At 57.8% G+C, this 27,767-nt stretch overlaps 3 protein-coding genes across 6 annotated transcripts in view; 1 reads left to right on the forward strand and 2 right to left on the reverse strand.

Moving 5' to 3' along the window:
* The window catches only part of TTLL4 (tubulin tyrosine ligase like 4), a 27,906-nt gene extending 18,763 nt beyond the window's left edge, over nucleotides 1-9,143 (reverse strand). Inside the window, exons 1-2 of one of the 3 annotated variants that reach the window (XM_052792061.1) lie at nucleotides 9,021-9,143; nucleotides 553-1,921 (exon numbers count right to left, since the gene is read on the reverse strand). In XM_052792061.1, coding sequence (XP_052648021.1) covers nucleotides 553-1,877 — 1,325 coding nt within the window. In that variant the 5' untranslated portion in view covers nucleotides 1,878-1,921; nucleotides 9,021-9,143. Of the gene's footprint in view, nucleotides 1-552; nucleotides 5,972-9,020 lie in introns of those variants that run through there. The other 2 variants (XM_052792062.1, XM_052792063.1) reach the window with 2 other exon arrangements.
* STK36 (serine/threonine kinase 36) lies at nucleotides 7,256-22,145 on the reverse strand. Its single transcript, XM_052792060.1, has 27 exons — nucleotides 22,041-22,145; nucleotides 21,587-21,699; nucleotides 20,575-20,715; nucleotides 19,755-19,832; nucleotides 19,197-19,327; nucleotides 18,699-18,948; nucleotides 18,208-18,301; nucleotides 17,776-17,945; nucleotides 17,357-17,556; nucleotides 17,151-17,277; nucleotides 16,896-17,039; nucleotides 16,447-16,626; nucleotides 16,129-16,226; nucleotides 15,665-15,770; nucleotides 15,090-15,231; nucleotides 14,670-14,797; nucleotides 13,966-14,070; nucleotides 13,632-13,730; nucleotides 13,324-13,418; nucleotides 12,939-13,002; nucleotides 12,625-12,735; nucleotides 12,401-12,475; nucleotides 11,801-11,972; nucleotides 11,238-11,385; nucleotides 10,853-11,012; nucleotides 9,839-10,585; nucleotides 7,256-9,744 (listed from the first exon to the last, which is right to left on the reverse strand). Exons 2-27 carry the CDS (start codon nucleotides 21,677-21,679, stop codon nucleotides 9,529-9,531), a joined length of 4,074 nt encoding a protein of 1,357 aa, XP_052648020.1. The 5' UTR covers nucleotides 21,680-21,699; nucleotides 22,041-22,145; the 3' UTR covers nucleotides 7,256-9,528.
* On the forward strand, nucleotides 22,146-27,567 carry RNF25 (ring finger protein 25). Of its 2 annotated transcripts, XM_052792067.1 has the most exons (10): nucleotides 22,146-22,240; nucleotides 22,363-22,437; nucleotides 22,542-22,644; nucleotides 22,752-22,819; nucleotides 23,546-23,615; nucleotides 23,742-23,813; nucleotides 24,559-24,699; nucleotides 25,517-25,606; nucleotides 26,161-26,295; nucleotides 26,412-27,567. In XM_052792067.1, the coding sequence occupies exons 1-10, from the start codon at nucleotides 22,203-22,205 to the stop codon at nucleotides 27,135-27,137; spliced, it is 1,518 nt and encodes a 505-aa protein (XP_052648027.1). In that variant the 5' UTR covers nucleotides 22,146-22,202; the 3' UTR covers nucleotides 27,138-27,567. The 2 variants fall into 2 exon arrangements, with proteins under 2 accessions (XP_052648027.1, XP_052648029.1); XM_052792069.1 differs by lacking the exon at nucleotides 25,517-25,606.
* The last annotated feature ends 200 nt before the right edge of the window (nucleotides 27,568-27,767 follow it).

Genomic DNA, 27,767 nt, shown 5'->3' on the forward strand with positions numbered 1-27,767 from the left:
CATCCCAAGCTAGCAAGATGGAGAGGCCCCAGGGCACCCTGAGAGAGAATATTTTCCAGAGCAGCCAGAAGGAAAGAGGCACAAGGACACCCCCTCCCAGAAGGAGAGCAGGAGCTCCGTGCCCTTGCACCCTCCCTGTCCTGCCTCAGCTTTGCATTCCTTTAGGAACCCATGTCTCTGCCCAGGAAAGCCTTGCTGGACCTGGCTTGACAGGAGGCTTCACCCAACATACATGCAGAGCCTGTCACAGTAGTAGGCAGGGCCCTGTGACTGTGTGGGAAGTGAGCCAGAAATGCCACACAGCAATTCCACGCTGTGGCTGAAGGAAAAGATGGAAGGGCTCAGAGACACCCTAACCATGTGCATCAAGCTGAGGGTGGCAAGAAGGCTCCCCCCACACCAGGATGCCACAGATGCATTTTGCTCAGCCCATGGTTATCCTTACGCCACCCCCGTAGTGCCCACAGTGCATCCTCTCCCAACATCCACAGACGCAACGGCCAGCCCAGCCCAGCCTGCCACAGCCTCCCTCCTCCTCCTGGCTCTACTTACTCATGCTTTCCCAGGAGCACAGCCTGGGCCCATTTCTCCTCTTTCTCCAGTTGGATGGTGGACATCTGAGTTGCCACTTCAGAGACGTCAGCGAGGTGCGGAGCCTCTGCTCTTGCCACCTGGTCCCCGCTGCACGGGCTCAGCATGCTCACAAGTCGGCAGTTGGCGTTGCGGTCGGGAGAGCCAGCACGTGAGGCCAAGAGATGGACGCTGATACGCTTAGTGCAGACGATGGCACCATCGGGGCCTATAAGGCTTGAGTTACCATTAAGGCGATGGCTACCCAGCTCCAAGTTCAGAGGAGCGATGGTTTCTTTCGGGGTGAGCTGTGCTATGATGTGCCGCCCCCACCTGCTGTTCCAGTCAGACAGGCTGCCCATGTTCGTAAGGCCAGAGCTTTTGACTTCGCGTCCAAAGCCGTTGCGTGTGGCAGTCTGTCCAGCTAGCTGCTGCACAGCCTCTGTGAGGCTGATCTCCAGCTCCTTCTCTTTTAAGCTGTGCGCTCTCCTCTCAGCATCCTCCTGTGAGCACTGGTCCTTCCTGAGAATTGCATTGCCGGGCACAAGGGTCAGGGAGGGGACCACGGTTTGCTCCAACACAAGGTCCTTGCTTTTCACTGCTCCACTGACCAGGCTGCCAGGGGAGCTGTCTCCACTGTCCCTGGAGTGGGGCCATGAGGCGGTACGGAAGCTGTGGGTGTTTTTCACCTTCTTGATCTCCGGTGACTGCAGCAAAGGCACTTTAGCACTGCTTGGCCGTAGGAAGGAGTTGTTATTGAGCACTGGTCTATAGGAGCTGGAAGCCTGCTGACCTGAGCTGAGGGCAGAGCCTTTGACCCCAGTCCCAGAGTGCTCCTCTGCCAGCGCAGGCAGCAGGCAGGGCTCCATCAGCAAGGAAGACATCACCCTTCCCGTGGCAGACCCAGTGTCCGAAGGGCTTCGGAAAGGAAACCCGTAGGGCTTGGGTCTGAGGGAGGAGCGTCGGTAGAGCAGAACGCTCCCACTCAGGTCCAGGCAGGGCTGGGCCAAGGGCAGGCTCGGGAGGGTGTCTTCACCAGTGTGTGTGTGGCATAGTGACCGTGGACACAAGAAGCAGGATTGCTGCAGAGGTATCCCTGAGGGCAGCAGGCTGCGATCCTGGAAAGCATTCACATACTTCTCTAAATTCCAGACGGGTTTCGCCTGCTGCTGAGCGAGGTGCCAGGCCCGGCACAGCTGAACTCGCCCTGCCGGAAGGGTGCCTGACTCGAGTCTGATGCTATTCTCCTGTTTGGGGCCCAGATTAGCACGTTCTAGTCCTGCAGAGGCCATGTAGAGCCATAGCATGAGGCACGAGCGAGTCAGTCATCTACAGGAGCATCTTTGCTGGCCTGAAACAAGACGACAGCATGAAAGGCGCTGTTACCCTGGCAGGGCAAAGCACCCGGTCTACTGCCCCAGGAGGGGAGCAGGGTGAGCTGCTTTCTCTGCAGGATGAAAAACCACATCTCCATCTGCTGAGGTCCCCGAGAGTCTCCTGGGACCAAGTCAAAGGAAGAGTTGGTGTCTCACATGAAACCAGAGGATGTGAAGGACAACTTAGAGAGGGCCCTGGGAAAAGTGCCATCCGCAGGAAAGCTTTTATCCTGCAAAGGCACAGGGGTGCCTGGCTGCCAGCCAGGGCCACGGGGCAGCAGCCCCAGCACAGCAGTCCCGACTGCAAGGAGAGGCCACCTACCTGCCTGCCTTGGACCCAGCACAGCAGCCGGAGCCCACTCCCATGGGTCTGCGTCTCCAAATTGCACCGTGTGCTCCACAACCAGCTCTCCTGACTCCACCGCTAACCCCAAAACATCTGCTTCTTTTTCTTCTCTCCACTCCTTAAAGCTTCAGCTCCCAAGGTCACACAACTAGGTGAGAACCTCAGGCCTTGCTTTTAAAAGGAACACATTTCTGACTTTTGTAACCCCTTGGAAAAGGTCAGTGAGGGCTGAGGACATCCTAAAGAGCTCAGGACTGAGAAGGCAGCAAGGAGCAAACACAGGGCTGTTCTAACATCAACACCTCGGTTTCCAACAGAGACTGGCAGTACCATGCACACACTTTTCTCCCCGTTGCAGTGCTACAGAAAAGTCTCTTGCAAGGAGCAACTGGCATACCACAGAGCTGCAGACGTAGGTGTCCCGAGTCCTCCTAAAGTGAACTATTGCACCATGCCTGTAAGATCCTCCTGCCTGGGGAGAAGGGAAAGTGAAAACAAACCATGTGCCAGGTATTTGTCTTGCTTTAACACATGCCTGGAGGGCCCTGGGTACAGCCGCAATAGGAATTTTTATCCCAAGCAGGCTGGCTGGCTGGCTCACTCTTCCACCTTCCAGCTCTCACAAGCTTGCATGTTTAAGAAGGTTAAGCAGAGCATCAGCCATCACCTTCTTAGTTTTCTTGCAATACACACACACACTCCTTTCTCACCTGAAAATCAAGCCTCGGCTGCAGCAGTTAAAGTGTAGCTAGGAGACCCCAGGGTTGCTCTCTAGCACCATGACAGCAGCTCACATGCACCACAGGGCTGGGTCAGACAGACCTACATCCTGCACAGACCTACACCCACCAGACCTTCTCAACCTGTGAATCAGGCCCCAGCTGGAGGCTGTACAAGGTGGGAACATCCCATGCAGGATCTCATAGGAGCTATACATCCTCAAGGAGAGCTGCTGCCCTGCCAAGCTCTGCAAGGAAGTATGGAAGGGGTCAGGTCCGCTCCATGCCCATGGCTGCACCGCTCATTAGTGCCTGTACAGTCACGCTGAGCACTCCCGACAAGGATGGGCGGCTGCATCCCTCTGCGAGCTGCAGCCCAGAGGGGCTCTGAGCCCCAGGGAAGGGAACCCCACATGCCGTACACAACTGAGCTGTACCGCACTATCCGATTGCTACCCAATCCGTGCCCAGCAGCAAACCCGGCCGTGTTGTGACATTCACAGCGATTAGCACAGAGCGAAGAGGCTGTGACTCAGATGCCACCACCTGCCCAGCTCAAGTTTCCCCCAGTAAACAAGCGAGCGAAGCTCCGCTTCTGCATGCCATGCCCCCAGATGCACCCAGGTTGCAAGCACGCTCAAACCACAAAGTGATCCTAGCACACCAGCAAATGTAGATGTGAAAAAGCAAAATAAAAATACAAGAAGGTGAATGAAAGTGTCCCCGATGTCCCTCCCTAGAGGGGACTGTCACTGCAGCATCACCACACGCGTGCTGCCAGCTTGGCCACCGCCTCTGCTCTCAACCAGCTGTGAATGACCTTGCAAAATCAGCCTGCAGTGAAAGCCACCTGTGCTTCATCTCCACCCGGCTTTACAGCTACCAGTGGATCATCCTGCTATAAAAATAAAAGTGATTTGGCCTAATGAAGATCTAACAAGGGATGTGAATCCTACAGCCGGCTTAGATACAGGCGTGAGTATGCCAGCAGAAGTCCTCTGTGACCCTGCTCTGGAGTAAGTGACAACGGTGGCACAGATGCAACCAGCACAGGCACAGGTGTACCGCCAGCAGCTGCAACTGCCAGGGTGAAGGTCTGGCCATGGCACAGCCTTAGCCACCACTGCCTGCTCAGCCAGGGCTGGTCCCCAGCCCCGCAGTGGCAGAGGGAGAACATGCTGAGCTTACCCCTCTGTGGAGCGGTTTTGCCACAGAGCCACAGAAGCGGCTGGGCTGGCATGGGGCCGGGGTGCGCTGGAAGCAGTGGCTGCAGAAGGAAGCAGCAGGGCCTTTCGTACAGGTTCCAGGCAAGGACTGTGCTGGCCGACAGCTAGTAACCACTACTGTTTCCCTGTGGAGACACAGGAGCTCAGAGATGGGGCAGGAACGATGAAAGGAAGAACAGGACCCCGCAAGGGGCAGGTCAGGATGCATCCAGACTGGCAGCACCAGCTTATGCTGCCTGTCCTTGCCCCCGTCCACACTCCTGTCCCACCTCCTGCGTGCCAGCACAGCCACCTCTGATATCTGCCTGCAAACCAGCTCCTGTCCTCGCTGCAAGGACAGGTTGGCAAAGCAGCTGCTGAGCATCCAGAACCAGTGGAGACAGAGGCACTTTCACATGCCAGGCTGTGGGCACAACAGGGCAGCAGCTGCCATGTCCCCCTGGCTTTGGACAGGAAACACATCACTTGTCCCAAGGTAAATCCCCACTGGTTAGCAGTCAGGGAAGTTTCCCCTTTACATTTAACTCAGCCAAAGTTTTGGGGTGGAGGAAGGTGACAGCTTGAGGCAATCCCTAGTTCTGCCAACCCAACCCTACAGCAAAGGAGCAGGAGTCTGTTCTGCCGCTCACAACAGCAATATAACTACGCTTGGAAATTTTATTGTACAAACATGAACTGGGAAAAGCCCAGGGCAAACTGGCTGGGCTGGAAGTCAAACCCAAACATCATTACTAGTAATTAATGGATTTTGGCTTGGACTTATTGACACATAATATAGAGGCCAAAGTTGTCACTGTTGGAGTGACCGTACAGCTGCACTCGCTTACAATTATTTCGCTAGCACCTTTTATTACTGCACAGCCTGCTCGCAAGCTTCAGGACGTCAGCTGGAGCGCTGCCACAGCCTTTACAAATGTCACATCACAAGCGCGCAGGGGCCACCACACACCCCAGCGCGTGTGTACCCCACTAAGCGTCACTGGAAGTCCCTTCTTCCAGCCTGAGCCTCCCTGCGGCATGTGCTCCTCTAACAGCAGCATGGGAGCTCCTCACAGACCTGTTTCTAACAGGAAAGGACAAGACTGTAAGAGCCCTATGTGCACATCATCCCTCCGTCACGTGAGTTTGGCTGGGGAGCTTATTTTAAACGCAGCTGTGGTGACATGCTTAAAATAACAAGAGCTTGCAAATGTATGAGCTGCAAGCTGACCTGATAATGTGCTGTCAGCCTCACGCAGCCCAAAGTCACAAGGGGGAGGGGGGTGTCAGACAACTGTGATTTGCTATTGTTCTCTATGTCATTGCAGGGTGCGATTCCTGTTCTTCATGATTAGAAAGGATAACATCTGTTTCTAAAGGAGACTTGAGTTCACACCAAGTTTCTCACTTGCAGCTCTGGGGCTTTTGATTAAAGCTTGAACAAGGGAGTTAACAACACAAAATAAACAGGTTTTAAAACCAATATACATTTCAAAATAAGGGTTTGTACCCCTTCAAAAAAGCTTTCAACAAGATCAAGCGCATTGATCTGAAACCAACTGACTGAGAGTGCCTAAAGCTGCTCTTACACCCTGGTAGCTAGGTACAAACTCTTCTGTTTCAACAGCATGGAAACAACCCTCACCTACGTCAGCTCCAGAAAACAAGTGGCCTCAAGTGCAGTCACACATGGAGACAAAGCAGCACCTGAGGCCACCCGCAAGTTCAAGCTGAAGAGCAGAGGGTCTTCCTGGCCATGAGGACAAGACAACTCAGAGACAGCTCAGCCACCACAGAAATGCCGGCGGCACAGGGACCAACAGCCTGGCATGCTGCTTTGCCACTCAGTTAAGCATTGCTGCTCCCTCTCAGCTCCAGTATCGTTCTGCAGAACCACGTTTTGGGTGCAAAACGAGAGGCACAGGATGACGAACAATTTCTCTCCTAATCAAGACACCAAGCTTTTGCTTGGCCACTCGGGTCAAAAAAAGATACCAGTGAGAAACCACCCACAGTGGGGATGCATCAGCAAATTCCACCTTGCATCCCAGGATTACATTTGTGCCCAGCTTTTGCGCTGGGGCTAGTAATTTCAATTCAATGGCTACAGTGCTGAACTCCACGCTGAACAGAGAAGGCATGAGAACTGCATAGCTCCCCAAAATATCTTTTAACTAAACAGAGGGCTGCCCTGCAAGAAGAGCAGAGCAGCTCCAGTGCGTGCTCCTGTTCCCAAGGTTGTGGGGAGGGAGGGAGGCAGACCTTATGGGCAGCAGGGCGCTGGACCAAGCCACGGGAGAGCTGGAATCCAGCTGCTGCCTCGCTCTGCGCCGCAGCAAATGCTTCCCTCCACACACACACGGGCTGGGCTGGGGACTGAAGGCTCATGCGTTCGAGTTCACAGGGGACTTTCTCACCACTCTCAGGGCACCGGAACACGAGGTGAGGGACTCCAGTGTGGTTAAGCACAAAAAATCCAGGGCTGCATCTTTGCCGTGGAGAGAGCGCACTGGGGACATCTAAAATAAAGGGCTGGCTCAGTGCTCGTCCCAGGCTGACCAGAGAGTGCAGGGGCCACGCAAAGGGCAAAAGGTCCAGAGCGTGGAGTCCCCATCGCTGTTGAAGGATATAGACTGTTCCGCCCTGACAGAGTCCCCAGGCCACCAAAGGGGACCTGCCGCACAGCAACAGCAGACCACACAGCTCTGTGTTTCCCCAGCAGTGAAGCTGGGAAGTCCCTGCCCTCGCTCCCATCCCTGATTCGTATTTTCTCATCATCTGGACTACGGGAGCAGTTGTATCACAGCATAAATGAGAGTAGGGAAATGAGTCTGGGTTAAAAGCAACCAGCTAAAGCATGGGGTGTTTTACAGCCTTTCACTGAGGAGGTCTAAAGCACCTTCCTGCAGATCTGAGCGAACCAAGGGGACAGCATTCTCAATTGATCTTCATGATGGGAGAAAAGGTACAGGAGAACTATGCAGCAAGACCTAGGGGGAGCTTGGCCACCAGCACAGGAACCGACAGGCAGTCAGCACATCCCGGTCTGGTTTTAGGCAGTCTGGCCACACCCTCAGCCTTTGGCAGAGGAAAAAAAATAAACGGGGAAGAGTCAGGGCGAGTGGAACAAGTATAAAATATCAGTATGTAGCAAGGAGACAAGAATAACCCCATTAGTTCAAAACACATCAATTCTTTGTCCGTCCTCTTTTCTTGATACTTTTTTCTGAAACATATCTGGAACTGGAAGAAAAAGCTCCCAGGTCTGGCCTTCAGTACATGATGAGCACCCTTCCACGTCTTGGCCAGGGTAGGAAAGATTCCTCTGGAGGCACTGCAACCACCTCACTCCATACAGCAGTCTCTCTGAGCTCGGGAGTAGAGAAGAAACAGAGATTCACGTTGGGAAGAAGCCAAATACTCCTAGACTTGCTGCACAGGAGGAACCTGAGAAATGCAAGGAACAGCACCCAGCCAGGGCAGTATGGCAGCCAAAGCCCCTGACCTGCATAGGTGACATGACATCTTCACGCAGGCAGACATCTCCACACAGGCATCATTATCTGGGGACAGTGGCATTTGGCCCTGTCAGCGTCCTCCTCGCAATGCGATCCCTGCTATGCTGAGAAGGGCCCTGGGCATGACCAAAGCGCAGGAGGGGCCAATTTGTCATCAACAAAGTTTGCCTAATACAAAACTTAAGGACTGCAACAAGAGAGCAACACAAGGACAGACAAGTGCCACTATCTGCTGGGTACAACTGCTAAGAGTTAAGGAAAAATTTTTAGATAAAACTGTAATCAGACCAACAATTCACTGTTAAATCCCCCAAACTGCCTAGGAGCCACTAGACATCACGTGCCCTTTCAGCGAGGAGCACACAGCAACAAGAAAGAGAAGCTGCATCGCAGGGAGTCATGTAGGGAGGGCTTTCATGTGGAGCTGTGGGGCCAGACTCTGCTGCCCACGAGATACCTGCAGCCCAGCCAGGCAAGGAGACAGGAGGCTGGCACTGCACTACAGTGCTTCCCCCCTCCTTCCCAGCCCGGATCCTGGAGGCATTCAGGAAATACTCCAGGCTCATCTCAACTCTTTTCACAGCTCTGCCATTCACCTTTCAGACCCATCAGCTCCTTTTTACGACACCAGAGCAGTCAAACCAAGACCCCAGTGGAAGGATTAACAGTCAGGCTGCCCCAGTGCCCCACGCAGGTCTGGTCAACCCCAGCTCCATCCTCACTGCTGCTCCAAGTGCCGTTGGAGAGGCTTGTTGGGACCATGGCTCACTGGGGAGCCAGCTCTTCTTCCTCCCTGGCACTCACCCAGGGAACACGCTCTGTTTCTCATTTCTTCAGGTGAAAGTCTTTGAGGCCGAAAGCGCTACAGAGATGCTCCATCCTGCCCCAGGAGCACCGGCCAGGACACCGACCCCAGCATCTCCCACCTCAGCGCATCCCCGTGACGCCTCCCCAGCCCCACGGGGCCCAGCCCGGCGCACCCCAAGGGGACACAGGGTAGGGCCACGGCGAGCCCCCGCGGGGAGGCCTGGGGTTGGGCAAGGTGCCTCCTCGGGGCCTGAGCACAGGCCGGGCGGGTGCTGGGGGCACGGCGGTGGGGCAGGGAGGGCCGGGGACCCCGGCGAGGCGGGGATGGCGAGGCAGCGGGGGGGGGGGGGACGGGACGGGACACCAAGGGCCCCACGCCCCGCGGGGGGGTACCTGGGGGTGGCACGCACTTCCCACGGGTGAAAAGGCCCAGCTCCTTGAAGGGGAAGCACACTTGGGCCCGCCCCTCCCGTACTCACCGCCCGCCCGGCGCCCCCGGGCCCCGCAGCTCCCCGCGCTGCCACCGCCGGCCGCACCGCCCGCCGTTACCATAGGGATCCGGGGCGGCACCCCCGCCACGTGACTACACCTCCCGGCAGCCACCGCGCGAGGCGCGCCGGCGGACTACACCTCCCGGCGTGCCGCGCGGCGCCCCCGCGCCCCCTAGCGGCGTGGCGGGGAAGGCAGCCTGGGCGCCGGTGCCCGCCGTGGGGCTGCCCCGGGATGGAGGAGCAAAGCCCGGGGCCGGTGGGCGGGCACGGCACGGGAGGCCACTTATACAGAGGGGGTTTCTTGAGGTCTATAGGCACTTCTCCAGGAACAGCTTCCAATGGCGAGGGCCCCTGGTTAAAGCCGGCCGGGCAGGGTCCCGCTTGGGCGGACAAAATGGGTTCCACGGAAGGTCGGGGCTGGAGGCGGAGGAGGACGAAGACAGCCTTTGTCCCGTCCTACTGAAGGCAGCATCAGGCTGAGCCCAGGCGTCAGCCCTCAGTGCTGGTGCGGGGCGGCAGGCCTGCTGGGATCTGCGGGGCCGGGAGCGCTCCCGGTGTGGCTCCCGCAGGTGCTGCGCAGAGGTGCGAGGAGACGGAGGAGCTTCTCGCAGTGCCGGGCGGAAGATGGCCGGGGGCCGCCACCAGCAGCGGGCTGCAAGTCGCCACTGGCCAGCGTGGCCAGCTTCTCAGTGGCTCTGAGGGACAGCAGGACCTGCGGAAAAAAGAGAAGGGCAGGAGTCACCCGCCCCTTGTCCCCACAGCACCACCAGGTCCCCCACAGAGGAGCCGAGGTCCCCAGGCAGTACCTGCTGTATCCCGGGGTGCTGGCTGAGGGCCCGCAGCGCGACGAGGGCTCCCTCCCGCACGGTCTCCCGGGGGTCCCGGCAGGCCACCTCCAGCAGGACATGGGGGGCCCTGCTCTCGATCAGCAGGTCCCCCAGCTCCGCCCAGCACCGGCCCAGGTTTCCCAGGGCCAAGGCCGCATTGCAGCGCGTCCTGGCCTGCGCGTCGTTCAACAGCCGCATCAGCCTGGGCACGGCCCTGCCCAGGGTCCCAGCCGGGAAGGATGGGTGGTAGGCGGCGTTGCCCACCGCGAAGCTGGCTGCCTTGCGCACGCTCTCCTCCCGGTCTGCCAGGCACCCCAGCAGGCTCTCCAGCAAGCCGGGCTGGCTCTGCAGCGCCTGGGGAAAGCTGTGGCTGTGTCGGAGCAGGTTGCCCAGCAGGTTGCAGGTTTTGGCACGTATCGGGGGTTGCTGGTGGCCGAGCAGGCGGGTCAGTGGCTGGTCAGCCACATCTGAGCCACTCAGGATCCTTTGGAGAAAGGGCAGGTGCTCCGGACAGGCCCGAGCCACGTGGGTTAAGAGAGACAGGAGGTCAGTTGTGAGCGTGAGGCTGTCTGAAAACAAGGCGGACGTCAAGAAGGCAATAACGTCCTCTGAGGCGGCAGCTTCCCTCACCATTTGGTCTATGACCTGCTTGTCAGACACAACAAGGTGGCACAAGAGACTCATGGGGAGCTCGGTGTACGAGAAGGGCAGGTGGCAAGAGCAGACCTACGGAGAAAGGAGAGACACCAGCGCTGAGTGCGCTGTCCTCACATGTGGGCCAAGTCAAGCAGCGGCTGAAGGCTGCCAGCAGGTCGGTGCAGAGCTCAGCTGCCAGCCAAGCTGCTCTGAGGGCTGCATGGCACCCAAGTGAGCCCTGTGTGGGCAGAAACCGCCAGCATGGTGTGAAGTGGTGCCACGCATCAGGGGCTGCAATTTGGGGAGATGTCTCCACAGTATGGGTGGGGGAAGAGAAACGCAGGGCCAAGAGGGTACCTGCAGTAGCTGGGCAGGGATCTGGCTGTCTCTCACAGCCTCCATGACCAATGCTAAGGTGTCTCCATCCACATCCAGGGCAAAAGGGAAACAGAGGAGCTGGCAGGCCTGGATCACCACAGCTGGGACAAGCTCAGGGTCCCCAGCCTCTCCTGCTTGCCTGAATTTGTTAGAGAGAGAGAGGGCTTAATACAGAGGTGATCAGAAAAACATCAGGGTAAGAGGCAGAGAGCGTTCCCCACACCAGGCACTAAGGAGAGGCTCTGCAAGTGAGCTGTGCCCTGCACAAGTGCCAGGTCAGGAACTTCTCAGCCCTCTGCGTGCTCGTGTCCAAGCCCCGTTCAGCGGCTGAGCTCTGCCCGTTTCAGCCCTCCCCACAACTCACGTCTGTGCCAGGCATGCCAGGAAGCCAGGGGACAGCAGCCTCCTCAGTGTCACCAGGAGGACACCATGGGACTGGGTGAGCTGAGGCAGGCACCAGTGGGACTCGCGAGTGAAGACGAAGAGGGCCAGGCTGAGGAAGAGCAGGGTGCCTGCAGGGGGAACAGCACAGCAGAGGGGCAAAGCTAGGGGAGGCTGAAGTCTCCTCTCTTCTGTCTGCCTGTACTGCCTCAAGGCTGCTCCATGGTTGCTTCTGTGCTCCCCTGCCTAAAACCACACCAATCTCCACCCATAGTGGTCACACCTGCTAGCATGAACATTCCCTGCAGCACAGACACCCTTTCTTGTTCCTCCACAACCAGCTCAGCTGAGCTGCTGCTGACTGGGCACATCATGGGCCAGCCCAGCCCTCTCTCCCTGGAGGACAATAGCAATCCTCAAGAAAAGCCCCCTGAACCCTCTGGCCTCAGGGACGAGATGTGGACAGGGACAGGACTGTGGGCAAGTCTGAGGGCAGGATGTGGAGCAGGGTCCAGGGCAGATGCCCTGCCATCCCGCAGCTCCTACCTTGAGGGGAGAGGAGGTTCCAGTCTGGTTCTGCTGTGGGGTGACCTTCCCCTTGGGGGTCTCCCTCCAGCGCTGCCTTGTCACTGCCCACACGAAGCACCACAGCAATGCAATGCCACACCACACTCCACAGCTGTGAGGTGGCAAAGCCCTGCTCCACAGCCATATCCTCCTAGAGGTGGGGAGGCAGATGTCAGAGGGCTTCATGGTCCCCCATGGCTCCCCAGGGTTCTGGTCCATGGGTCTACCAGCCCCATGGTCCTGGGAAGGTCAGGGCTGGACAGACGTTGCCCAGGGGGAGGAGCGGGGACCAGGCAGCTGGCAGCCCTGCTGCACCTGCTGATGGTGCCACTCCCAGGGCATCTCTGCCCTCTCTCACTCCAACGTGCCCATGAATCACCCCTCCCTGCCCACCACTCTCCCACCCACACTCCAGAGCTCCGCAGACAACCCAGGGACATGAGGGTTGCACAGCTCAGCCAAAGCTGCCCGCCCAGTTCCCTGGTTTGCCTCAGCCTCCATTACTGATCCACATTCAGGCCTTTTTGCCCCCACACCTTTTGGCAGGGACCAGGCAAAGGGAGATGGGCAGACTGGTACCTGGGCAAGGAGCTTCAGCAGGAGGAAAAAGATGCCATCATAGAGACCAGCACCCATTGGCGGGGGGAGCTGCAGCTGGAAGAGAGAGTAGGGGACAGGCTGGAGCTAGGTGCTGGGTCTGAGGGCAGCAGCACCACACCTGCACCCTTCCGTGCCCGTCTTTGACCACGCCTCCACAGTGGGGTGACAGTGTGGCTCCCCGTGCTTCTGTCCCCATCCCGTACCTCAGCAGGTGCTGTCAGCACGTTTGTCACCACCAGTAGGATCTCTTCTCCCCCAAGCTCCAAGGCCACCCCGTGCTGACTGAGCTGTGTCAGGAGGAATGCTGCAGCACCCTGTGGGAGAGGGAGAGCTCAGCACCTTTGGAACTTTCCCACCTGCCTGCACAGTGCTGACTTTTCATCCCTCAGCCCAGGGCAGGGACAGCCAGGCTGCATCTGCCCCCATCCCACCCTGAGTGAGCAACAATAAGACCCAAATGGGATGTAGGGCTCTGCAGGGCTCTCAGAGGCAGCTCCAGCAGGGTGGGCAGACTTACCACAAGGGAGACGACAGGAGAGTGGGTGATGAGATCCACAGCCAGGGTAACCACCTCCTCAGGCCTGAAAACACAGGAACCAGGGGAGAGATACTGTGTTCCCACAGCTTCACATCCCACAGAGCAGCAGCATCCAAATACCCCCAGGGCTGGGAAGCAGCCACCTTGCAGGAGGAGCAAGCCCTGGTTCACAGCACCTCCTTGTCCACACTGGGTCCTCACTGCATCCCCAGCACCCACCCACACTGCCCAGCACTCTGCTGGTGTGTCTGGATCAGAGGGATCAGTGGGAGCAAGAACCCAGCTCTGGGCAGGTTGTGGGACAGAGGGCTGTTCAGAGCAGGGCATGTTCCCCTCCCACCCATGAGTGAAGGTGGGTGCTTACCTGGGAGGGAAGGCCTGAAGCTGCAGGGTGAGCAGGGCCAGCAGGTACAGAGAGGCCTCACAGGCTGCCCCCTGGGCCACCTCTGTCATGGGGATCTGCCAAGGGAGCAGGAGTCACAGGGGGACAGCAAGGCTGGGAGGGGAGGAGGGGACATTTCTGGGCCCTGGAAGAGAACTGCACTCTCCAGACTAAGCTCCCCCAAACTCTTCTCCCCACATGTTCCCCAGCTTGGTCTGAGCAGCGCTCAGAGGAGTGTGTCCTGCTTGCCCACACTCCTACCCCACCACTGGGGCTGTGGCCAGTCCTACCTCACCCTTCAAGAGCTGCATGAGGGAACCCCACAGTCGCTGGCTCCTTCCCAGGTGCTGGCACAGGCTGGGGCTGGCATGGCAGCCAGCATAGAGGATCTGCGAGGCAGAGGGGAGAGATGCATACCAGCTCCTGAGGACAGGGACGCACTGACCAGGCCCATCCCAGTCACATGCCATGGCTACTGTGGGCTCATTTATTCAACAACTGACACCAGGGAGATGGGAGTCATTGAGGGCTGAGCACACAGTTCCCTCTTCCCCATGCTCCTAACCTCAGACCAAAGGTCCAGGCACCTCTGGGCACAGCCAGATAAATGGATGGGGCCATTACCTTCAGCACGTTCAAGGAGCAGCTTGGGTGGTCCAGTCTCCCCAGCAGTCTCCCGAGCTGCTGGCTCTCTCCCTCCATAAGCTTTTCAGCTACCTCCTGAGCGACCTGCAGAAATCAGCCTGTTTTGCACCCTGGGCACCTGAAGGACGGCACAGACTTAAGGAGTTTAATGCTAGCAACAAATTAATAAAAGAAGGCATCTGCTTCCTACATGTTGCCGGCGTTCACAAAGGGATACCCATCTGCCATGACTCAGCATGGCTTTGATGCACAGTCCCAGAGCTGAGATGAGCAAAGTGAGATTCCTCCTCTGCTTCCCTCCTTGCTGACTCAGAGTTGAGTTAAAGGATCAAATGTAAATCTGTAGTTTTGTTTTCCCTCTTATTTATTGTCCATTCAATTTCAGATCTCCTACAGTTGATATCGCATATAAGAATTCTTCATGTTTTCTCTGCATTGCCTAGTTCTTTACTTAGCCCATCCCACAGTTCAGATCCTAAGTGTGAGTCTCTTAACTGATTTAGGAGTCCTTAGACTCCTAAAGCTCAGCTGTTGGCTGGGGAGGAGGAGCCTGCAAATGCCAGCCCTGCAGCCAACAAAGCCAGAGGACCCCAGCCCTCCACTTTACTGCTGAAAAAGAGATCCTCCTGGGGAGGTCCTGTGGGGACCACATCTCCTCTCCCTGCAAAGACAGCTGGCCTGACCTGCTGCTTGGCTTCTTGACAGCTGTTCCTCTCCAGGGGGATGCTGCAGGCAGCAGCCAATGCAGCCGTGAAGAAGTCTGCCACATGTGGGCTCTGGTCATGGGCCGACTTGGCCTCCATTGCTGCACCTGCACAGGGACAGAGCATGGGAGACATGTGCTAAGGGTGAGGGATGCTGAGGGGCAGCAGGATGGGGTTGGAGGCCATGAGGGGAAAAGTCAGGCTTGTGACACAAGGAGGGTGAGATCTGGGATTGAGGGAGAGAAGAGTAAAGCCCTAGTTAGCAGGGGTTTGGGCAGATAATCTTCAGCCACCTCCTCTGGCCAACAGCACTGCCATGGCAGTCAGTGCTCAGAGGGAGCCCAAGGGCAGGAGGGAGAGGGGAAAGCCCAGGAGGTGTTGAGCTGCTAGCACTGCTACCTTGCAGAGCAGGCTGCTCTGAGATGGATCCCTGAAGGAGTCTGTTCAGCAGGGGTTGATGCTCCTCTCGCAGGCTGGTATAGAAGGGGGCAGAGACAAAGGGGTATGTCGCATCCAGGCTCTTGCAGAGCAGGGTGAAGCACTGAGGGAGACACAGGGGTTGCTATCACTGCAGACCGAGGGTGGGAGGAGAGAGAAGGACAACGGGGGAGGAGGCTGTGGGGGGACAGCAGAGGTGGGAGAAGGACTCATGCTGGAAGCTTCAGGGAACTCCATGTGTCCTCTCCAGCCAGGTTACTGTGTGGGAGCCACATGTGGCTGCATGTGGGCTGGGAGAGGGGTACAGGTGCAGGCACAGCCGGGGAAGGTGCCCCCTCAGAGACCTCCTTTCTGCATGTGATCCCCACCCCAAAACCCCAGTGCGTGAGACAGCTTGCCCTGACAAGAATGTGTCATACCCTGCAGCTGGGAGCAGGGTCCTCAGCCTGTGCTCCCCCTGACACACACACACCAAGCCCCACAGCTTCTGTCCCTGGGGGGGAGGGGGAGGCAAAGGGAGACAGGGGCACCCTTACCAGGAGGCTTTGCTGGCAGAGTCTCATCTCGCTGTCGGCTGGCTCAGCCAGCAGCTCCAGCAGCAGGGCTAGGAAGCAGCTGGCACTCTCCTGGAAGGTCTGCAGGCTGGGGGAGGCAGCAGGGGCAGAGGACAGCAAAGAAACATGGCCCCTGGTTGTGAGGACAGGCTCTGGCCAGGCCCATATGGCCCTGGCTAATGGAGCAGGCAGCATGCACTAGCACTGTGAGCTGCTGTCAGCAGGCAGCACAACTGGACTCTAGTCAGCTGTGCCTTTCCCTTAATTAGTCCCACTCACGGAAAGTGCTCCTCTGTGAGCACAGTGATACAGCACAAAGTGCTTAGTCCATGGTGCTTCCCCACAGAGACAGCTCTAGCCACAGAGTATGAACACCACCCTCCTGCCTACTGCTGGGTCCCTGAAGTGGCCACAAGAGACCTCAGTGCACAGAGGGTTGTCCCTACCTGTCCTTTTGCCCACTCTCCTCCAGGATGCATTCACTGCTGAAATAAACTGTGGTCACCATGAGGAGGTCTGTCAGCACTGTGATACACCAGGGCTGCTGCAAGATCCAGAAAGAAACAGCAAGTGGGCATTGTCTGCTGGCCATCCCAACACCACCGCAACTGGATCCTTTCCTGCAAGGACCTCCCCCTTCTCAAGGGGGCCTTGAAAAGGCACCGGTCCTGTGAGCCAGCTCCAGCAGGACACCAGAGCCTCCTCAGCACCAGCACTCTGCAGGGCTGGAAGGAGCCCAAATTTCTCTGGGGTCCTACACCCACCTGCTTGGTGCTACCACTCTCCAGAATCTGTTTGGCTAGACACAGCAGGGACAGAGGCACATTCAGCTCTCGGCAGAAATGGTCCAGCAACTCAGAGTCACAACGGGTAGCCAGGAGGTTGCTCACAACACAGAGCACAGGACGGAGACGGGAGGCTCCCTCCAGCATCCCTTCCAGCACCTGGACACAGAGAAGCCAGAAGAACTCATGATCAGCAGTGGTTCTGGCCTGTCCATCAGCCATGGGGCAGCCTTTCAACCCATTCAGGCAGGGGACAGCAAGGGAGCAGATGGCAAGCTAAGTGCATGAGACAGCTCTGGCTCCTGGAGAAGCAGAGGATCTCCTTGCTGGCTGGACTGAGGAGTCTCCCAATACTCCCGACCCAATCCTGGGGAAGAAGGCAGCATCCATGTCCCCAGTTGTAGTTGCCTGGGCCAGTCATCACTCACCTGCTGAGCAGAGTCTGCCAGGCGGGCCTGGACACGGTGCTGGAAGGCTGGATCCCTCAGGAGGCTCAGTGGCGTGCTCAGCTGCATGGCTGAGGGCTCAGTGGCCTCGATCAGGTGCTGCCACTCCTCATCGCTCTCCAGCTCCTAGCCACAGAGGAGAGAGGACTGGTGCCACAGACCCTGCCTGCCCTAGGGTCTCTGTATGAGCCCCTGGGGACTGGGCCCTGCTGTTCTCACCACAAGACACTCTCTTACCTCACTCTCCAGGTCCACGGTCTCAATGCTGCGCCTGTCCTGGGGCTCTGCCCTGCCAGCACCAGGCTGCAGAGGGGCACCTGCTCTGGCAAACTCACGCTCATAGTCTTGAGTGATGCTGTGCTCCCTGGTGAAGGAAACAGCGCTGTCAGTAAACGACCTTGCCTTCCCCTCTTCCTCCTGTCCCAGCTTCAGCCTTCCCTCACCGTGGGTTGGGAGGAGGCCCCTCCAACTCCCACTCTGCCATGCTGCTCCTTCCTTGCAGGACACTGAGGTTCTTCTCGTTGGAGGCAGCCAGTGGGTCCCCCTCCCCAAGGGCTGCCTTCCCTGGAGCTGCTCTGGGTCTATGCCCTGGGCATCCTTTGCCAGAGTCCTTCGTAGGTGCATCACCTGTCTTCAGTTGCCCCTGGGTGATGGCAGAGAAGTTTGGTCAGGGCAGGGTTACTCAGCCAGATGAGTCCCCTAGACCTCACGACCCTGAGGACCCCACATCCTGCCTTGTATGTGGCTGGCACCCCAGCCTAACCCATGTACCTTCTGGTTTTTCCCCTCAGGTCCCACTTCAGTGCCCCTCCTTTACCCTGACTGTGGAACACAGTGAGGGGAATCCCACACTTTCCTCCACCTTTTTCTGTGCCTTCTCAACCATCTTCTGCCGTGCCTTTCTCAGGATCCTGGACTGGCCGCTCCTGGGGGCCATGGAATGGGCTTGCTGCTCCTTCAGGGCCTGCAGCTCTGGGGACAGCTTGGTGGTGAAGGGGTTTGAGATCCCGTGTTCTTCTGTGTCATCAATCACTGGGGAAGTGAGGGGAGAACTTCATCAGCAGCTCTCCCTTGGGACACAGGGAGAGTGATGGGCTCTGGGATCCCAGGGGAATCCCGGGGGACCCAGGGCAAGCCCAGGGGCAAGAGCTAGGTCAGTGCTTGGAGAAAGCTGAGAGGAGGGAGGCAAAGACTAGGGTAGTAAAAATAGCAGGGCAGGGTGGTCCTCCCAGGCTCTAGGCAGTAGGAGGAGGAAACAGACCTGGCCAGCGCTGGAAAAAGAGCTGGTACTCACCAGTAACCCGTCCAGCAATGAAGGGGTGAGAGAGCAGCTCCGGCCATGACAGGCGCTGGCGAGGGTCCTTCATTAGTAGTCCCTGCAGGAAGCTCTACAGGGCAGCACAGCACCAGGGTCACCAACACATGCTTGGCACCCACCAGTGAGCACAGTGTACCCACCAGTCTCCCCCATTGAGGGCACCCAGGCCTGCGTTCCCTGCCTGGCTCTGGGAAAGGAGTGGCTCCAGCGCTTAGGGCAGACAGGAAGACACTTCCCTTCCCAGCACAGTAAATCACTCCTCTGCTGTCAGCCCCAGTTTCCCCGCTTATGGACAGCAGTGATAAGGGTCCCCCTCCCAGGAAGCCCAGCTCTCACCCCTTCTCTATGTTCTGAAATCCCTGTTAGGGGACATAAAACCTAAGAGTGGCCCATGAGGGCAGCAGGCGAGGCCAAAGCTGCTACCACATTAACGGATTTCACCCCACAGACAGGGCCTCCCCCCTTACCTTGAAGACTGGGCTTATGGCCGTGGGCCATTTGACGGGGTCCTTGACAATGAGGCTGACAAGCTGGAAGATGCTGCTGGTGTAGAAGGGAGGAGTGCCCACGAAGAGCTCGTACAGGATGCAGCCCACAGACCACAGGTCCGCCGTGTGGTCATACGGCCGCTCCTCCACCAGCTCAGGGGACATGTACAGTGGGGTGCCCTTGATGGAAGTCAGCACCATGGTGTGGATGCTCATGGCACGGGCAAATCTGTCAGAGCAAAGTACAGATGGCCAGTTCAGGCTGAAACATCCATTGCAGCTCCCAGGGAGATCCCTACAAGTTTACCAACATCTCTCCCCTCTGGAGTCCAAAATCCCCCATCCCTGCTCAACCTCTAAAGATGCACAGAATCCAGGGCTCCTTCCACACTCCTCCCTCCTCCTCTACAGCATCCAGGACATCCCTTGGCTGCCCCAAGGCCAAGTGTCCCCCTTAAGCTGGCCCCCAGCACCAACCCGAAGTCACAGAGCTTGATGATGCCATCTTTGCCCAGCAGGATGTTCTGGGGTTTCATGTCACGGTGCAGGATGCGGTGGGAGTGCAGGTAATAGAGAGCAGAGACCAGTTGGGCAGCTATGTTCTGGACCTGCCGGAGACATGGGAGCCTCACCCTGTGTCCCATGGTGCCACTAGCTGGCACAACCATGGGGTCTCTTACAGCCTGGCTCCCCCAGTACCCCCACTCCTCCCCTTGCCCTCTTCGGGGCAGGGACTAGCCCCAGCCATGGGCCAGAAGTTCCTTGGAGTAGGCCGATGGCCAAGGCAGCAACCTGGTGCTGCGGTCCTTGGAGAGGGAACAGGGAAACTGAGGTCCCTGCTGGACCCCACTGTCCCCCAGTGCAACCTGGCGCCCTCCCCATCCCCTTCAGAAGCTCTGCCAGGTAAAGCCCTGGAGCCACCCTCACCCTCCTGATGTCTCCTGACCCACAGCAGAGACCCGCTGCCTGCAGGCAGACAATCCTGTTCTCTCCATCCTGCAGCAAACACTGTGTGGCCACTGCCTTGACAGTCACCTGGTCCTCAGGCAAACTCCCATCATCCTCCAGGATCTGGAAGAGCTCCCCCTCTGCATAGTCAGTCACCACCACCACCTGGAGGTAAGAGCAGCATGGTGAGATCAGGCACTCACCCAGGTGCATCTCCACCATGCCCTGGGGACCGGGACAGAGCAGGGTAGGAAATCTGAGAGACGTGCTGGGGTGTCATCATGCACAGCCCATCAGCTTGGGCTGGGACCTGGGATGGGAGAGATCCCCTGTGGCTGCACTGCAGCAAGGACCTGGCACTTAGCAGAGGCCTTGTGGCTGTCCTTACCTCATACAGCCAACAGAAACCAGGGAAGAGGGAAGGACAGGACAAGCCCAGAATGGTACTTTCAAGCCCAGTGGGTAGAATCACTCCCTTGAGCTTGTTTTGAATCTGCTACCCAATTACTTTATTTCATGCCTCCATATCCCATAGCACAGTCTTCAGTCCTTTCTTATCATACTCTCTCCATGAGAGTTTAAATCAGTGAAAAGTCAGTCTCTGAAGAGACTGATGAGGTGACTGAAGAGTCACCTTCATCCTGTGATTCAAAACCACTCCTCTTGCATCACACACCCCCTACCCAACTCCTTCGCCTCTGCATATGACGTAGTGCACCCCACACAGCCCAGATAGGTGCTGACTCCCTACACAGCACATATTGAAGGGCTCTGAAAAACACTGACCAGGCCCTGGGAGGGTGTCACCAGCATCTCCTGAGAAAGAGGTCCCTATGACAGCAGGGACCAGCCCCTGTTCCCCTGCCCCAGTCAAGCAAAAGCATCTGCCCGGAGTAGTCCCCTTCACCTCCTTGTTGGTCTCAAAGCTGTCGAGCATCTGGATGATGTTGGGGTGATGGAGGCCTCTCATGATCTCAATTTCCCGCTGCAGGTTCTTCAGCTCCTTCTCAGACCGCCCCACCTTGGGTATGAACTTCAATGCCACCACCTTTCAAAGCAGGCAAAGCTGGGATCAGAGCAAGTTCCCACCCACCCTGGCAGAGACCGTGTTTAACCCAAATGGGACTCAGCTTTTCCAGCTGAGCACACTGAACAAGATGTTTTTTCACTGGATCCCTTGGAGCTGGGGCTCCCCCCAGGCCCTTGCACATCGATACAGGTGCTCACAGTACTTTGCACACTGGCGTTTAAAGCAAAGAAATTTAATCAGTAAGCACAGACAAAACTAGAACTGCCAGAAACACGGGACAGGACCTAGAGATGCTGGTGGACAGCAAGCCTAACATGAGCCAGCAGCATGCCCTGGCAGTGAGGAGCACTAGCAGCACCCTGAGCTGTATCAACAGGCAGGAGTTGGAGGGAAGTGACTATTGCCCTTTATTTGGAACTTCTTAGACTGCGTTGGCAATATTGTGGCCAGTTTTTGGCCCAGAAAGACATCAATAGGCTGGAGGGGGTATAGCAGAGGCCATTGGATGGTGAGGGGGCTGAAGCATGTGGGAGGATGACACAAGGATTGCAAATTGAAACAGGGAAGCTTCAACTTGATTTAAGGAAAAACGATTCACCCCAGGTATAGTCAAGCACTGGCTGCGGGGTGTTTATCCTTGAGGTTTCACAGGATCTGGATTTAGTGCTGGCCCTGCTTTGAGCAGTGGATGGACTAGACACCTCCTGAGGTCCCTTGAACCTGAATGAGTCTGTGCCAGCAGGAGCTGGCCAGGAATGTCAGCAGAAAAATGGATGAGTGCTGAGTCCCAAAGACCTGGCAAGGCCCTGGAACCTAACAGCCACCAGAAATCATTCCCGGTGCCACACAACGGACCCCCAGCCCTCTCCCCTGCCACCTCTCTCCTCACCTGGGCACTGTGTTTCCGGCGCCCCTTGTACACGCGCCCAAAAGAGCCTTCGCCGATCATTTCCAGGACGTGATACTTCTCCATCGCAGGCATTCAGGGAGGGGGCCGCTGAGCTGCTGAGGCAAAACGGCCGGTGAGGAAAAGCACTTCGCCCTCTCTCCCCTCCTCTTGCCCTCCGCCACTGGCTGCCAAGGGGCACCAACCCCAGCTGCGATGGAGACGGGCAGTGCCAGTGCTGGGAAGACAGGGCTACACGCTCTGCGATCCCAAATCCCAAGGGCCGGGGCTTCCCCTCCCCGCCGGCATCTCCCCTCCCCGCCGGCATCTCCCCTCCCCGCAGCGCTCCACCCAGGGCCCGGTCGCCAGGGCGGGTGTCCCCGGGGCCCTCCGCCGGGCTCTGTCCCTGCCCCCCGGCTCCACCTCCGCTCCCCTACGGCAGGACGAGACCCAAGACCTGGTCGAAGCCCCCCGGGCGGGATTAACCTCGCCCCGCTCCGCTCCCGTCGCGGCCCGGTCACCCCCGGGCCCGCCGCCGCCACGGCGTCGCCTAGCAACACCCTCCCCGTCCGTGCGCCCTCGCGGAGGTTTCGCTTCCGGTTCCGGGGCGTGAGGGAAGATGGCGGCTGCCGGTGAGGAGGCGGAGGCGACGGACTGGTAAACGCGCTCCCCCCACCCTTTCCCTGGTCCTGATGCCTCGCACCGCCGGTACCCCGCACCCCCAGCCCAGCACGGGGGGTTGGCGGCGCCGCCGCCTGACCCCCGCCCGGTCCCCGCAGGGCCCTGCCGCCCGAGGTGGAGGTGCTGGAGTCCATCTACCTGGAGGAGCTGCGGGTGGCGCGGGGCCGCGGCAGGTATGTACCGGGGCCCACATCCTCCCCCCCTCCGCCCCGGGGCCCGGCCCGGCCCGGCCCGGCGCCGCCGCCCCCGCCGCCCCTCACCTCGGCCTGCCCCGCAGGTGGGAGCCCTGGGAGATCAGCATCACCCTGCACCCCGCCACGGCCCAGGACCAGGACTCCCAGTATGTCCGCTTCACCCTGGTGCTCTCTGTGCCCCCCCAGGTAGGCTGTCGGACCCCCGTGCCCCCTTTCCTCCCCGCCCCGGGTCTCTACGCTTTCCTTGTTGCGCTTTGGGTGTTTTTCTTTTTCTTTTTTTTTTTTTTTCCTAGTATCCCAACAAAGCTCCGGAAATCTCGATCAGGAACCCGCGGGGGCTGTCAGATGAGCAAATTCAAAAGTGAGTGCCGGGAGGGTGGGGAGAGGGTGATCCTTTCCTCCAGAGATCCGGGAGGCAGAACTGGTGGAAAAGCCTTCTCTCAAATTCATATGGCTCCCCGTGTCTGGTTAACAGATGGATACAGGTCCCTAAATCACCTTGATTTAAATCTCATGGGAGCCACTGGTGCTGAGTTTGACACTGGGGGACCCCCCTATGGTTGTTCCCCTGTGGTACCCCTGAAACGTAATCTAAATCCCCTGGGCTTTTGAGGCTGTTGGTACTGCTTTGACAGAGGTGGAACCAAACTGAGTCCTTGGGCAGCCCCTTGTTGCCTTTGTGCTCCTGTCCTTGGTGCAGTGGAGTGTGTGCAGGGAGACCCTGGTACCTGCTGGCAGCACAGGAGTAACGCAGCTCCTACCAGACCTGGTCAGGGGCTGCCATCAGATAAACAAAGCCTGAGATTCACCAAGACCAAAGGGTGCTGGGTGAGCTTGAGCTGAGGCAGTCAGCAAACCTGCTCTTGCATGTCCTCTGAAGACAAAGGCTTCCTGTGCGCCGGCTTGTGGGGAGCCGGGAGAGCACGTGAATATGTGTGTGCACATGTGCCCATCCCATGCTGCAGGCAAAGCCTGGAGGCCAGTGCTCTATTTCTTCTTCCTGTCATCGTGGCAGGGTGACAGGTATGTGGGATAGTGAAAAGGTGTGGCTAAATTTGTGTTAAGCATTTCTGCCGTTTTGCTGTAGGATTTCCCAGACCCTTAGAAGTGTTGCTGAAGCCAGGCTGGGGACAGAGGTGCTCTACGAACTGATTGAGGTGAGAGTTGGGGGAGACTGGGGGTGACCAGCCACAGACACTGCTCCCTGACTGCCCAAGGGGTGGGAGAGCCCTGAGCCCATGGGCAGGCCAGCGAGTAAAATGTTTGCTTTGATGCTTCTGCAGAAGGGGAAGGAGATTCTCACTGACAACAACATTCCTCACGGCCAGTGCGTGATCTGCCTTTATGGATTCCAGGTAGGCATGTGTCTCCTGGCCCTGCAAGCTGGCTGGGAAGTGAGGTGAGAGAATGGGGAGCCTGGGGCTCAAAGCTTAGGATATCGGCCTGGGACCAGGGTGTGCCTCAGCAGCCCCCTGTCCCCCTGGCCTGTAGGCAATCCTACTGAGCATGAACATTCCTAAGGCGATATATGCTACTCTCCCTGTCAGCCTGAAGATAACCATCTACAGAAACAAGGCATAGGGGCAGCGAGTGTTGCCAGTGTCTCCAAAGGAGTAGGTAGGGTCTGGGGATAGTTGCTGGTGCATCTCAACTTCCCTGTGTTGGTCAAAGCTCGCCTGGAGTTCAGCACACAGGTGGTCAGGAGGGACTGGAACACATCCGTGCAGGTGCCGAGGTCTGCGGGGAAAGGGGAGCTTGCCTTGTCCAGGTTGCAAGGAGAGGCAGTGCCTGCCTAGGAAGGAGAACACAACAGGTGAGCAGATTGCTGCTTACACAGGAGTATACGCAGAGAAATCAGTTACAAAAACTTTGCACCTTGACATTAGGAGTGTTTCTCACACTCAGAACAGGGAGCAGTGTCCCAGTAAGAGCTGAGGAAGTAGAGATGAAGCCCAGCAGAAGATGTTGTGTGGCTCTGCCAGCAATAGCGCTAATTCCCCACTGCCAGCACTGACATGGGAGTGAAAACCCACCTCAGCTGAGGAGGCTACACAACCCTGTGCTCAGAAACCCTTTGAAGCTTCCCTTTCTCCTCTACAGGAGAGAGAAGCCTTCACAAAGACCCACTGCTACCACTACTTCCACTCCCACTGCCTGGCCCGCTATGCCCAGCACATGGAGGAGGAGATCCTCGTGCAGCAGGAGGAGAGAGAGCAGCACCTGGCGCCATCCCCCAAACAGGTACCGGGCCCTGGGCTTCCTCCCCAGGCCCCCTGTGCAGGCCCTCATGATGTCTCTGTCACCCCCTTCAGGACATGGGAGTAAGGGCTAGCCTGACCCAGCAGCATGGTCAGTGTCATGCCCGCACTGAGAATCAAAGCAGGGATTAGACCAAGTGATCCCCAAAGGCCCTTTCCAACCAAAATTACCCCATAAGTTTTTAGTACTTTAGCAGTTGGTTTATTGGATCTCTGGGTCAGCGCCTGCTGTGGAAGGGGGCAGGGGAGTTGCATTTTTGGACTTCTGGAACCACAGGAGTTAGAAAAGAGAGCTCCTTCCCTAGTCCTTGAACTGCAGGGGTTTGCAGCAGGATAAACATTACCACCTGTGTTCTGGGGCAATAAAACCTGCTTGAGCAGCTGTTGGAAGAGTTATCAGCCACAGAGCAAACAGCACAGCTGAGCGTGAAACAAGTTAAAGGCTCCTTCCTGCAAAACCCTTTCAAAGATGTGCTGCCTAGATGACATGCTCTGCTTTGTTGTGGAGTAAAATAGATCCTAGCCTAAGGATGACTGAAGCCATATATGCTGACAGAGGTGGTTTGTACAGCGGTCAGCCACTGGAGCACAAATCCCAGTGAGCCTCGTGGTGGAGAAACCTTCTGTAGCAGTCGTTGAGACACCAGGCTGCCCTCATGCTGCTGGAACTCCCCTGGGCTTCTCTGCCCTGGCAGAAGAGTGAAGAAGGCCACCCTGTTCCAATTCCAGGCTGGGGTTATCCAGCAGTGCGTGAGCTGTGTTGTGGCCAGGGTTTGGTATCACCTCTTGCCTCCCTGCAGGAAGTCGGTGTGCAGTGCCCTGTCTGCCGGGAGACCCTGGTCTATGATCTCTGTGCTCTGAAGGCAGCACCCCCCCCACAGCACCCGCTGGTAAGAGATGGGGGCTCACCTGCCCAGGTGCACCCGCTCACTGGGTAGCTTCAACTGGGATGTTATAGCAGAATGAATGCACGCTCTGAGGTCCTCCTAGATGGCCCATCCAAAGGGCAGTTCACAAAACCTAGCAGGGCATCTCCTGACTCTTTGATGTGTCCACAAAGAGCAGGTTTAGTTGTATAGCCCTGAGTCTTGAGCAGATGTGCTGGGGCAGAGGTGATTCTGCCATGGGGCATGTCTCTGTACTCACTGGGATATAATCGGGCTCAGGAGAGTGACCTGATCGTAGCTGCTCTGCATCTTGCCCCACAACAGGATGTCCCAAGGCAGTCACTGCAGGAACAGTGGGTCTGCACTGGCATGCGCTGCCTCTGTCGAGGGATTTCACATGCATCTGTAGGCCTGGCCAAATGTGGCAAAGGGAAGCAGGTTGCCTGGGTGCTGTGTGATCAAAGGAGGGTTTGGGGAGTAGCTCTTAGCACTGCCAGCTGCCTATCTGTGCTAGGTGTTGAGAGCGCCCTTACCCCACCTTACTTTCTGCCGCTCAGGAGCCATACAGGCCGGACACCAAGACGCTGCAGCACCAGGAAGAACTGCGCTTAATTTTCAAGAGACAGCAAGAGAAAGGGGGCATCATTGACCCTGAAGCAGAGAGGAACCGTTACTTCATCAGCCTCCAGGCGGTATGGCACTAGGGGCAGAGAGCTGGTGAGGGGGGCCCTGGACTGCAGGACTGAGCGCTGTTGTCTGCTGTGGGACTCCCCTGTCCCTTTCTTCACTGGTGGCTTCTTTCTTTCAGCCTCCAGCTGCTGTTGATCCAGGCCAAGCAGCTGCTGCCTCTGAGCTGCCAGTGAGTGCAGGTGCTTTGGATGTGCCCCAGCCGCCCAGCCAAGCCTCGGCTCCAGAGCCAGCCGGGGCACCGGTGGCCAGGGCAGAACCCGGGCGGCCCGAGAGGCCTGCTGTGCCCAGAGAGCAACAGAGCAAGAGGGAGAGGCACAGAGGGGAGAGGCCAGGCCCCAGAGGCCAGGGCAGGCAGTCGTGCAGTGGCTCACAGGAACCGGGAGAGGAAGCCTGTCATCCACTCCATGGCTCCAGGGGGCCCAGGGGCTTCAGCCGGAGACCAGACCGAAGACCTGGTGGGAGGCACAGCCAGGAGTTTCCAAAGCCTCACAGCAGAAGCAGGGCTGCTGCCTTGGCTGAAAGAAAGGAGCTGTGCCCTGAAGACCCCTCACCTGTAACAGAGGCAGTGGACTTGAAAGAGGAGCGCCGTGATGTGGAGAGATGGACCCCAGAGGAGGGGGCTGAGGCCCGGGGCAGGGAGAAGGAGAACCTGGCATTCAACCGCAGCGACCACAGAGCAGCTCCCAGCTGGCAGGGCCACCACAGGCCCTGGGATTGCGGGAGGTGGGAGAGGTCCAGAGTCCAGGAGCGTGGTTCCTACCCCAGAGCACCAAGAGGGCGAGGAGTGTTCAGGCCCAGTGGACGACGAGAAGCCCATCTCCTTGAGAAGGAGAGTGGCTCCTAGCAGGAGTGGTGACGGGCTGGGCTGGGGTAGGGGAAGGGCTGTTTCTGGGGAGAACAGTGAAGGCTCTGGTGGAGCAGTAGTAAGCAGACACCGTGCCCCTTGGGAGGGAGGAGGCAGTTGGCATGTGGCACAGCTTGGGACAGGGTATGTGTGGAATGAAGCATCCTGGCGTGAGTGACTGGCTGTCACCAGCATTGGAGAAGCTGATTCCTGATAGATGATGTAAGCCGTGGTCTCGGGGGACCCAGGGGACAGAAGAAGCGTGACTGGGGACCTGCAGCCATCATCCCTGTATGTGAGCTGCCAGGAAATGTGCACACCTACAGAGCAAATGGACTGAGCCTAGCATGTTGCGACGGCAGAGCCAGTGTCGTGGCAGGACTTTCCCTGGAAGCCAGCATCCCGTGGAGCCGTGGTGGTGCCAAGTGATGAGGCTTGCTGTCCCCCCCATTCCTTCTCAGAGCGCCTTCTCAACTGCTGTCCCTGTCCCTTGGAGACAGCATTGCTTCTCCTGCAGCCCTGACCGCTGTTCAGCTGATGGGCTCAGCCAGGCAAGTCTTTTGTACGACAGGACATTTCCCAGTCCCAGCCAGGAGAGCTAAATTAAGCTTAAGTCAATGCATTGGCAGG

The sequence above is a fragment of the Harpia harpyja genome, chromosome 7, assembly GCF_026419915.1.
Source record: "Harpia harpyja isolate bHarHar1 chromosome 7, bHarHar1 primary haplotype, whole genome shotgun sequence".
Lineage (NCBI taxonomy): Eukaryota > Metazoa > Chordata > Aves > Accipitriformes > Accipitridae > Harpia > Harpia harpyja.

Bases quoted from the DNA above. Each gene is read 5' to 3' on its own strand.
- STK36 (XM_052792060.1), bottom strand. From the start codon at position 21,679: ATGCCTGCGATGGAGAAGTATCACGTCCTGGAAATGATCGGCGAAGGC. The intron at 14,798-15,089 runs GTAGCAGTGCTA...GTCCCTGTGCAG, and splicing joins AGAGCAGCCTGCTCTGCAAG to GTGCAGCAATGGAGGCCAAG. The intron at 11,013-11,237 runs GTGAGTTGTGGG...TAACAAATTCAG, and splicing joins CTGGCATGCCTGGCACAGAC to GCAAGCAGGAGAGGCTGGGG.
- RNF25 (XM_052792067.1), top strand. From the start codon at position 22,203: ATGGCGGCTGCCGGTGAGGAGGCGGAGGCGACGGACTG. The intron at 22,241-22,362 runs GTAAACGCGCTC...CGGTCCCCGCAG, and splicing joins GAGGCGGAGGCGACGGACTG to GGCCCTGCCGCCCGAGGTGG. The intron at 22,438-22,541 runs GTATGTACCGGG...CCTGCCCCGCAG, and splicing joins GTGGCGCGGGGCCGCGGCAG to GTGGGAGCCCTGGGAGATCA.